The 12,162-nt window shown below is 43.2% G+C and overlaps 1 protein-coding gene across 1 annotated transcript in view; it reads right to left on the bottom strand.

Annotated features, from left to right (window-relative positions):
- The window catches only part of MGMT (O-6-methylguanine-DNA methyltransferase), a 119,804-nt gene extending 108,298 nt beyond the window's left edge, over positions 1-11,506 (bottom strand). Inside the window, exons 1-2 of the mRNA XM_030453384.1 lie at positions 11,401-11,506; positions 3,901-3,944 (exon numbers count right to left, since the gene is read on the bottom strand). Coding sequence (XP_030309244.1) covers positions 3,901-3,924 — 24 coding nt within the window. The 5' untranslated portion in view covers positions 3,925-3,944; positions 11,401-11,506. The remainder of the gene's footprint in view (positions 1-3,900; positions 3,945-11,400) is intronic.
- Positions 11,507-12,162: the final 656 nt, after the last annotated feature.

Here is a 12,162-nt window from a genome sequence, read left to right as displayed (position 1 = left end):
CAACAGCAAGTTTGTCATCTCGTTGTATTATACCACTAATCCTCTTTGGATGGCAATCAAAAGACCCTGAAATGCCAAGCTAGAAAAGTCTCTTTCCAAGCAGTGGTAGCCTCTGGCTCTTTGGCTAAGTCTTCAGTCTCTTGCTTTGGCAGAGAGGAGTAATCCTGAGCTGTGAAACAGGGAATTCCCAGCACACTCACAGGGCTACCTCAGCCTTCTCTATTCTACCTAAACGACGGTATTTTAATTGTTACAAAACTTTTTCTCCTTAAGAAGAGGCAGGTATGTTATTACTACTGCATTCAAGAAACATTTTCCTACTTCATCTGTTGCCCATGTGCCAAGCTGTGATTTGAGACACTCATAGCAGCAGATACTTAAACACAAGACCTCAGTGGACTGTTTAAACAGGAATTCAAATACACTATTTCTTCCAATACCTCTCCAAAGCCAAATAAACATGTTTTCTATCTTCCCCCAGCTCCTAATTGCATAGAAAACTTAAATGCTATCCCAATGCAGCAGCCACTGCTGTGGCCACAGAACAGTCTAAACCACACACTCTGAACAATATTTGTCATCTTTTTGTATCATTAGCATGAAGGTAAAATTAAGATTTCTTGTTTGAAACATCGGGCTGTCTAGAAATAACATGATTCATTGGAGGAGAACTGGACAAAAAAAGAAGTGGCAAGAACAGGAAAAATAGCCAGGACTGTGCTATTTCTGTAATAATCACAGCACCAGTACAAAGACAGAAGTCACAACTGTATATTCCTTGCTGGGAAGAAGTATCTGGAAGATCTTACTGTAGTGGTGACCCACAGATGGATCAATATTTAGCCTGGCAAGGATACTCCAGAAGATTCAATCAGAAGCATTGTGCAAGGTGCTACAAACCAATGCTGTACTTCCTGCAATTGTTCACTGTTTTAATAATCATACGGAATAAAAAAATAACATTTAAGCAATCTGCTGCCAAACAATTAAAGAAACAAATATTCTGCTCAAAAAAAAAAACAACAAAAAAACCCAAACCAACTCAAGATACAGCCAACTTCTACTCCTTAATTGATTTGAACCATTGAAGTTCTTGCTATAGGGTCTGTACAATTTTAGCAGGAGGAGGTCACACTCTGTGGCACTGAGAAATACAACATCTAAGTGCCCAAATCCCCTCCTGATGTGTGTGGATGCAGCCAAGCCCCCAGCACCACCTCTACAGGGTATAACTGCCCATGGAAACACACAGCACCTACTCCAACACAAGGAGATGAGAGGAAAGTTTAATCAAATGAGACCCAGATCAGGGGAACTCAAAATCGGCTAAAAATGACAAAAATCTAGCAGAAGAATGACTTTAATATTAGGCAACATTTCAAATTTTTATCACCTAAATCCACAAAATTCTCAATCTGCTCCTTCTTGCATTCTCTGCAGAGCTGAAGTCAGGAGCAGCTAAATAAAAGATAATGCAACTAGGCATAACACAATAAAAGATATTACCTCCACAATGCATTATTGCTGCCAATTATAAGAATCACTTCAACTTAATTTCAAAGGCACAATCACCCTCAACTGTAACAGTCTCTTTTTTAAATTTCAAACAGTATTACATTAAGGCAATAACTCACCTTCCAGCTATAATATCAGTCTCCCTTATTGCAAAAATACATTTCATAAATACTTCTCATTGACAAGTCAAGCTAATTCAGGTTAATTTTATTGTATTTTGGTGCTATCTTGCATTTGTGTGCAATTACCTTTATCATTTTATTGCTGTGCCAGAAAGTAATCAGAACAATTATTTGAAAAAGGAGGTGTATAAATTCTAAATCACACTTGCTGGCATTTTTGATAAAATAGCAGCTTTATCTCAGAAAGTGGCAGGGACATCAGATAAATCATGCATCAGTCAAGTGTAGCTGACCCCCAAGTGCATTGCACAATATCAGGAGTGCTTCAAAAGAAACTTTCCTATATAATCCATCATTCTTTATAATACCAAAATAGCTATACCTGAAGAGCAGGAGCTAGAGAATAATAATATAAATCTAAGCAATATGAACAAAACCATTAATAGTGCTCCTTTCCTGGCTGAAGGAGAGTCAGGAATCTGAATTGTGTTCAAGGGAAGAATTTCATTGAAATTTTTAAAATGAGTAGAACAGGTTTAAACAAATGAAGCAGCAAGTTGTGCCTTAACAATTCACTAAAAAAACCAAATACATCTACAGGAAAAGAAATGCACATAAGAGACAGGTGTCAGAAAGACTCATACAGCAATGTAAGATATTAGTCCTGGCATACACATCTGAATTTTCCTATTGTTATCAATCTCTTTTATTCAGGACAGCTTGGACAAGCATTTCACTGCATTAACAGAGAGCAAAGCACTGCAGTTAGAACAAGGAGCTGGTTACTAACTTTAAACTCACTAACTACAGAAAAAAAAAAAAAAAAAAGAACCACAAAACCCAGAGAGGAAGAGCATTACCTTTAGAACTAAATTTTTTGTGCAATAGAAAAATTGGCACAGAAACACCACAAACCCAAAACCCTCCCAACTCCAGTGACATTTGCTACATGCTGGCACACAGCCACATTTCAGCCCCCTCCCCACAAACCCAACATCCAGTTTTGGCCACTGCAACAGGGATGGAGACCCAGGGATGGAGACCCAGGGATGGAGACCCAGGGATGGAGACCCAGGGATGCACACCCAGGGATGCACACCCAGGGATGCACACCCAGGGATGCACACCCAGGGATGCACACCCAGATGGCAGATGGGGCTGCAGGAGCTCACATTTTATCAAAAAGGAGAAACTCCCCCAAACAGCTACTACTGCACCTTTCAACTAGAAGTGAGGAGGAGAGAAATAGAAAGGTTAGATAACAAATTATTACTTTTGTGTTGCTTGGCAGCTGTATCACACCTGGCTCTGAGTGTGAGGGGACCATGACTGTGCCTTCCATGCCTGGCTGTGAAGATAACCAAATATTTCTCTGCCACCTTTCTGGCTAAAAGATGTTTGCAACAGGAAGATGCATAAATATACACCAAAGAGATGATTAATAGAAAAAGTGAATAAAAGAACCCTTATTTTCCTGAATTTCATCCTGAACTACTCAATTTCAAAAAGAACAATTTTATTTTGTGGAAAAGAAAAAGAAAGTCTCCCGCAGAGGGGTGGAAGACAGAAAATGCCACCCTGCTGCATGCCACATTGTATTATGTAAAGCAGCTGAAAACCACAAGAGATGCCACTGTTAAGACATTTTTAACAGGGGAAGAAGCTGCCAGCAGGATGGTTAGATTTGCAAGTTTGATTGTACTAAAAATACTCTCCTAGAGGAGCATTAATAATGTCACAAAAACAGATATTCCACAGAAAAGTGTATTCCTATCTTCAAAGTTCATTTAAATTATCTGAAGAATATGGTTTCTGATTAAAAATGTGTTGATGTCTTTCTTGCAGGAAGGTAAATTTTTTTTATTTCTTGATAACCATACTTTTTTTTTTATTTTACTACAAAGTTACTCCTCTACACTTATCCCACTGAAGCATCAAACCTCAAATTAAACCTGTTTTTCAGTGAGGTTATTTATTAGGAAATGGGAGCAAGATGCTAACTTTTAACTGAAAATGCAGCATTGTCCTGTTAGTTTATGCTCTGTGGCAGATAGATACATGATGGGGAAAGGTCCACTGATGCCTGTTACCAACCATGACAGAGCTACAGAGATTTACAATGCAGCATCAATCTTGTCAGCTGGATTCTTAATACTGACTGCTGGGCACTGGGGAAAAAACAAACTATGTTACGTGAACTCCTTGGTAATGCTGGAGCTGCAGCCTGCACCTACACACAAGCCTATTGGTACTAGAAACTTACTTTTGGAACAAGCTTTGGTGCCATGGTAGAGGAAAGGTCTTCACCTGTAAGAAAAAAAAAAAGATTCTCAGTTAGATTGAGATTTAATTGGAATTGCAGTGTAAGTCAATAGTGTGATTTCCCCTACAACCAACCCTGAATCAGGGTTTTAAATGGGCTCTAAGTTTCAGTATATATAAATGGAAAAGCAAGTTTGATTTTTTTTTTCACAAGCAACCAGGAATTTTCATGTTCACCAGGTCACCTGCTGCTTGTTATGAGCCAAATTAAAAAAAAAATATATAAAAAAAAAATCAACAGATGGCACATTGAAGACTTCTTCTGTAACAAGCACTGCACAGCTCTGATCTTTTGCATAAGAATGCCTTAAAAGCTATGGTCTGAATTTAAGAAATACCTGTTCAGGCAATAATGCACTTGAGTTAGTAAAATAAACAGCCTTTTGTGATTTGGGATATGGCATATTTTAAGGTTTCAGTCTATTCTGGGTTTAAAATTACAAATTGCAAAATATCAGGATAAACTACTTAAGAAATAAATGTTGACTTTGATTATTATAGTTCTCTTTCTAAATAGGATTATTTATATATTATTAAACAAAATTGGATCCTCCTTGCCCTCCCTGTTGAAATAAAAGATGCTGCTTTTTCCTTGGCAGTCACTGTGCTAAGAACACTCTATTCTGAGGATGACTTTAAAGGTAAGAGCCCAATCTCTGTTCTGAATGGCACAGGAACTGCCAGTGACCAGACACAACCACGACACATTCTGGAGGACATCCCAGAATCACTGGAACAATCTTAAGAGGGCAAAACCTTTTTGTCAGCAACCCCTTCACCAACAGAGAAAATTGCCTCGTGCATGTGCAGAGGCTGGAATAAAGCAAAGGGACCTTTAAACAAGCAGAAATGAGAAGAAGAGGAGATTGTCCCCATGCTGCCTGATGAAGCCCACATTTCCCACAGCTTCTGTCCTGACACAAGTGCTGTGCTGATGGGCAGCCAGGCACCAGGATGCTCCCCAAACACCTGGAAGCACCTTCAGTGCTGAATAAAAGCTCCTGTGCAGCAGGAGAGGAGATGGAGCAGGAAGGTAACACAGCAGAGACCCACCCTGACTGCATTCCAAACCTCAGTGGACCAGAAATTTAAATAAAACTCAGTGGTTACATTTAAAAAAAAAAAAATAATAAAAAAAATTAAGATCCTGTGAACAACTTCAGCCATATTTCTTGACAGTCTAGAACACAAGTCCTTGGGTTGTAAGCTACTTTGCTAATGACCTTCACAGGACTGCAGCCTGAAATTGGGTACATGTGATGGCAGCACTACAGAGAGAACTCCCAGGTTCATAAAAACTATTTTGTTCAGTTCATCAGCTTTTAAGCACTAAGGGGAGATTCTCCTTGAAAGACAAGTCCTCAGGACTTGCAGAACATAATGCTCCCTGGTTTCAATACTAAAATTTAAAAACACTATTATATCACATCAGTATATGAATAAAATTCCATATGAAAACATTTAAAGTACATTAGATTTTTGGTCAAGATGAAAGACTGAAAAAAACTCAAGCAATCTATTCTAATTGGGTTCCCATGGTAACTGTACAATTGGGTTTTTCAGTATAACATCCCAAAGGCCCAATGCACACTTGTAAAATATACTTCAAACAGCCTGAATTGTTTTTACATTACAGCACTCCCAGGAAGATCAATTACTATACATCCCCACCCTAACTATTAGTGGCAGGAGATGTTAACACTATTGGCCAGATTAACATAAGTCATGTAGAAAACACCACATATCACCATCATTATATAAAACTAATTACACACTTCAGATTCATCAAACATGTTCCGAGTAATAAACCAATAGTACCCTTGTCACAAGATCATGTTTACTGAATGTTAGAAATCAACCCCAAATATATGCCAAATCATTTTGCTTCTCATATTGATTTCAAGGATAAACAGAATCAATCATTAATAATTACATTATAAGATGACCCACAGGGTTAATCATATTCTTAGCAACTCTCGACAGAATCAAATCTAGCTGCACAAAAAGGCAACAGAAAAGCATTCAAATCCAGGCCCTATAGAAATATAAATACTACAGAACCAGTAATATAAATCAAGGTGCATCACTAACACACAACTCATGTCATTAGTGGAAACATTAAAACTCCCCCATTTATTAAAAAACATCTCTCAGATGAAGCACTTGACCTTTTGGGGCCTCAGTTTTACTTTCTGAAAGCCCAGCACTGGCTGGAGGCTCAGCCTATCCTTCCAGACCCAAGCATCAAAGCTAGAAGGAGATAATGACCCACACCCACTTTAAGTAGGATTCAGAATCAATTAATTCAGTTATTTTTTTAAAAATAAACAGAATCTCATTTCTCCATCAAGCAACCAGAAATCATGGACTGAAGTCCACAAATAACCAGAGGTATTTCTGGTGTCAAAAGGAGACTGTGCAAGGGATTTCCCTTTTCTCCCCACCCTTCCCACTACATTATATTTGATCACACCAAACATCAATGGAGCTGGATGAAGGGAAAACAAAGTTGTGAGAGCTGTTTCTCTGCCAGTCTTAAAACTGTGCCTTCAACACAGCCAGCCCACTGCTGCCAAAGCAAGTTCTGCAATTTGTATGGATTTTAAAATGCTGTACATTTCATCCTCTGAGTTTTTGAAGCAAAACAGAGAAATTAAGCTTTTAACAGGGCCTTGAGTTTAATTTTGGCACTTATTAGAAGTTAAACTTATTAACAGACCTTCTGCACACCTGAGTGTACAAACAAGCAAAGACAAAGTTACTGTGTGCACTGTACTGACTGATCTAAAGCAACCAGATAATATAAATATTATTGAATGATGATTACACAGCACCAACATTTACCGACAGCCCTGATACTTGCTATCTGCTACTGCAGAGTTACCTGGAGGGAGTTAAATCCACCCTTGGAGCATGCAGCTGGCACGAGTCAGAAAACAAAAATCTGACTTCCAAGTCAGAAAACAAAAATCTGCTAATATACATTGCATTACTGAAATAGCCATTTCTCTCATCATAATACACTAAAAAGTGGCATTTTGGTAATAATCAAAACCTGAAAACACCCCATCAGGTAAAAGCCCATCTCCTTCAGCATCCCATCTGCAACAGCACACAGCATGCTATTAAAACAAGGCAAGAATTTTAGTGATTTTTACTGAGCTGCCATCACATCCCCCAAAGTGGGACTCGAACTTCAAGTCAGAAGCAGGATTTCTGGATGTAAAATAGCAGTGAAGTTCCTGAGCCCAAACTCAACACTTCCAGCTCTCTACCCAGATGCCACCACCCCTGCTTTGAGGGAGGGAAAATTTTTACTCCCCTCTGCTCAGCTGCTCCGGACTACAGCCCCTTGGTCAGTTCACTACAATCCCCCTTGTAAAGCAGAGGCTAAGTCAGACCTTTTGTATCAATTAAATCCCCTTTTCCTTCTTGGAAGGTGACTTGTTCAGATGTTAAGTATTTTAATCACCTTCAGGACCTCTGTTGTACTGGGGGGAACTTGAGCTGCACGTCCAAGTTCTGCAAGTCACTTGAAAAGATACCTGCAATTATTTATACCATTTCATTTGGTATAATATAAAGCAACATAGATAGCAGACAGTCCTGACAGATATCAGGACAGGGAGCTTTTGCTCTGCTGATGTAAAACTGTAAAGAAGTAAACAACTCAGAAAAGGATTAGCCAAGAGCATTCCCAAAGAAAAGCTTTCACAATTCCTCAGCCTTTGCAGACTTCCAAAGCCACACAAAGTTTATTGACATCCAAACACATTTGACTTTTCTACCCAGTAGTCTGGACCACACAAGTAGATCTGTATTAAAATTGTATTTTGTATTCCTGGAAAATACTGCAACATAGGTCAGATTTTATAGTTTGGTTGTTCCTCCAAACTTGTTTGACTTGATGCTGGCCCCAACACCTCCATGCTGAGGCAAATTAGCCCTTACAGGAGATGTTTTAACAGGATCTTTCTCTTGCATAGGGAAGGTTTTGCTGATTGTACCTTCAGAAAAATTAGCACAGCTGAAGCACCGGCCAGCACAGATCTGTAGAACAGCAATTTCACTGCTATCAAGCAGGGTTAAAAACTCAAGAACTGGAAATCTGTAGTAAGGACACCAAACCAGGCCTTTTGCTTTTTTTAATTCTGGCATTAACGAAGAAGTTGAGCTTCACAAAGCAGCCAAGACACGTACTGGAGCCAATCACTACCTAAAAGGCTTCAAGCCTCCTATTAGTTACATTCCCTTCACCAGTCCAAATATCTTACGAGCACTTGGTAAACTGGAGAACTGCACAATCTGTCAATAAAGTGAGGGGATTTTGAACTACTGTCCACATGACTCAATTTGTCAGTAAAAACTGCCACCAGCACTGTGCTTGCAGAAAAATGTCCATAACTGCATTATTACAACTGGCAGATCGATGTCCATAATAAAAACAAATAGATTTAACAGGTGCTTGCTTTTACAAGTTGTGCCATTGGTGGGATGTGTGTTCAGCTTCACCCGACAGCTTCTGGGAATGGGCAATGCAGCCTGGATTAGGCACTCCCTGACTTCACTGCTACAAACAGGAAATTATTCGAACACAGGAAACCTTTAAAAGCCTTGGGCTGCACATTAATGCCTTCAGGACGTAGTCAGAAGTTTTACACATTCACAATTTAACATATTGCTCTGTAAAATATAAAAGGAGAGATGTTAACAACTATCACCAAGCAGCCAGGCTTTTTTCTGCCTCACCCTCTTTGCAGGAATTAAGTTAATTAAGGTCAGCCACATCCCAGGCAGAGCAGCTCACCAGGCTGGGGGCTGATGCTTAACACCCCAAACCAGTCAGGAGCTACAGTCTGTTCCCACAAAACTCTGACAGCACCAACACCAGAACCATCACTGCTGGAACCCCCTGTGCCACCACGGGGCAGGATGTCACCCTTGGTTCCCCAGGTGGGGGACAGGGCACCCAGGGACACCGCTCAGAGCACACCTGGGTGCAGCTGCCAGCACACTGAGGTTCAGTTCAGAACCATCAGTTGTTCTTCCAAACCCTAACTGCACGGGAAGAGAACACTACAAAAAGTCACCCGTGTTTTGGGCATGTTTTCCTTTGGATTTTTTTTCCCCATTACTGTTTCTTCCAACCATTTCCCCTGTCACCAAAGTCAGTTTAAAGAGAATTTCTCTGGTGAAGCCTTTCCATCTTATCCACACTTCCCATAACCAAGTTAATACTTTTTCTGCACAAGTCCTTCAATTAGCCATTCAAGGAAACCCTGATAACCTTCCCAAAGGGCAGAGCTTCTCCTTCAGGCTCCTATCCCTGCAGTGATGCCATTAACTGATTCTCTACATACGTTAAGCATTAAACAGTGGTGACAAGTTAATTACAGAGTTATCAAGAGATAAAGTAGTCACGGTAACACAAGTTGCAATATAACTACAACAGTTTCCTATAGAGCTTCTGTTCAGTTGCTGGTGTAATTGGTGTAATTAACTTGTCATGGATCACAATGCAGATAGGAATTGCTAAAGCCACCTTGCAAGCTCACATGGCTACATCTTTTTTCCTCTTAAGCTTGAAGCTTTTTGGTAGAATTGTCCAGACTTGGAACATTTCTGTTTGGAAAACAAAGCAAACAAAACTTCTTAACTTGGAGAAAACATGGTACACGCTGACAGAACATACACAAACAAATAAGCAGCTTGGTAAATTTCACGAGGGGATGTTTTCAGTGTCTTGCACTACAGGAAGGGGCTTTTTTGCCCCAATGGCAACAACCTTTATCAACACCCCTCGGGCACTCATTAAGGAACTAAAAATCTGAAACAAGCCAGAGGAGGGAAATTTGTTCAAAGGGGCAAAAACCCCAACCAAAAACTACAGCTGGAGAAAGAACTTGGCTTTAAAACAAAATACTCTGCAGTTGAAGTCTGCAAGCACTGGCCTCAAAAGCAGAGCTGGGCTGCCCCATAGTTACTAAGACCCTTCAGGTCTTGACACAAGAGGGAAAGACTCCTCAGTGCTGCTCACATCTCCCTGCAGAGAGCAGGCAGAGGTTCCAGAGGGACACCCGTGCACAGGCATGGGGACACAGCTGCCAGAAGAGACTTTCAGCTCCCCAGCATCCTGACGCACCAGGAGATCCCCTCTGATGGCTCCACTTAGGCTGCATTTCCATGCACAGGAGGGAAGACTAAAGGCCAGGGAGGCAGTGCAGGGAGGCAGAGCTCCAACACCACCCGGGTTGGTCCCCGGGGCATTCAGGAGACAGCCAGGGCTCAGAGGCCAAAACCTTCAGCAGGTTCACCAGGGAACCCTGTCATCCGGACAGAGCCCTCCAGAAGATAACCCCTGTCCCCTGTGCAGGGGGAAGCACATGTCTGGGCACAGGAGTGATGCCCTGACAGTCACTTCTAAACCACCTTACACCCCAGTTTGTACAGCAGAAGGCTTTGCTGGGGAAAACACTCCAGAGACTGCACCTCGCTGCTTACCCAGAGCTCCATCACACAGAAACGTAACACAGCTCAGAAGAGGTTTATTTGGGAGCAGAAGTAAATAATCATTTTTTACCTTTGCTTTAAACCCCGTGTGCAGTTACACCACTGAACCCCTTCCACACACAGCTGCAGAGCTTGGCTTTGATGCCAAAACCTCGAAGATGCTGTCAATGTTATTAACAACCCAGGTACTGTCCCAGGGCAGTTTCAGGGCTCTGCTGGGCCCACAGGCCGGTACCAGTATCCATCCATCCCATCCCATCCTTGCTACCAGGAACCTCGGCACTGCCCGTGCCCCTTCCCCTGGTCCCGGGGAGGTTCGGCAGGGCTGGCTGGGGACAGCCGAGCTTTAAGTTTCACAACCCAGACACCTTGCAGTAAGGGCCGCCGACCGCCACGTGGACGTGCAGCAAAGGCCTCGGAACCGAACCGGGGGCATTCCCCCTGCTTGGTGTTAGGGAACACGGGTACCAGGCAGCCCCCGGCACCAAACCCAGATCAGAACTCCGCACTGGGCTGGCACGAACGGGCTGCGAACGCACACATCCCCCCTGCAGCTGCTCCGGGGGCTGCCGGGATCCTGGTCCCGGTTCCGCTCCCGGTTCCGGTCTCCGCCCTCCCCGCCGTGCGCTCCCCCCGCCCCAGCCCTGGGAACCCCACCGGAGTCCCGCGGCTCCCCGGCCCGGCCCGGTCCGGCCCAGCCCGCGCACCTGCCCGAGCGGAGGAGGAGGAGAAGGGAGGAAGGGCAGGGAAGGGCAGGGCAGGGCGGGAGGAAGCCCGGGCCAGGGACGGACCGCTCCGGCCCGGCGGCAGCGGGGGTGGTGCCGAACCGGCGGGGCGGAGCCGGCGGAAGCCCGGAAACACAGGAAGGGGAAGCGGAGCGAGCGGGTTTGGCGGTGCCGAACGGACCCAGCTGCATCCCAAATCGTCCTACCTGGTTCTGGTTCTGGTGCGGCTGCTCCAGGTGCGAGGGAAGCCCCCCCGAAGCCCTCGCACTGTGTGAATGGTCGAGGAGAAGCGGAGCGAATGGGCCGGCGTGCTGAGCCCTATCCGGGCCGGGCCGGGTCTGCTCCAGGTGTTCAGAATTAACAAATTTCTGTGAAAGTTCATCACGAACCCACAGCCCGGGCAGGAGGGGTCAGAACCTGCCCGGTGCGGAGCCCCTCAGCCACGGCTGGAGCACACCTGAAATGGGTCTTTAAAACCAATATTAACTAGCCCTGTGCTTCGTTCTGCTCGCCCGTCGGGGCAGGGTGATGGAGGGCAGCAGGCAAGAAGAAAGCAGCTTTGTCACTGTAAAGTTCAGGTTTAGGGTGGGGAGAGTGAGCTGGACAGGGGGGGCTGCAGGGTGAGAAGATTTTGGCAAATCGAGTTTCTGAAAGAGGAGAGCTGGAGAAGGTGCAAGGGAATAAAATGTCCGAAAAGTAGCCTGGAGGGTGAGGTTTATTTGTGGTCACTTAAAAGCAACAAGACAAACAAACAAAAAACCCACAAACAAACAAGCAAAAAAGAATAAAACCCAAAAACAGGACAAAAAGAAGTACCACTATACTTTGAAACAGACCACTGATTTCCCAGACAGAGAATCTTTTGCTATCTGAAACTTAATGAAACTTAATCTGAGTTAAACCAGCAAAAATTATTAGTCATGTTACATGACTCAGAAGCTATCACACAGCAGAGGAACCCACCAGGG

Source organism: Calypte anna, chromosome 6 (assembly GCF_003957555.1).
Source record: "Calypte anna isolate BGI_N300 chromosome 6, bCalAnn1_v1.p, whole genome shotgun sequence".
NCBI lineage: Eukaryota > Metazoa > Chordata > Aves > Apodiformes > Trochilidae > Calypte > Calypte anna.
Note: the sequence above shows the minus strand (reverse complement) of the source record. Positions and strands in the feature narration are given on the sequence as shown.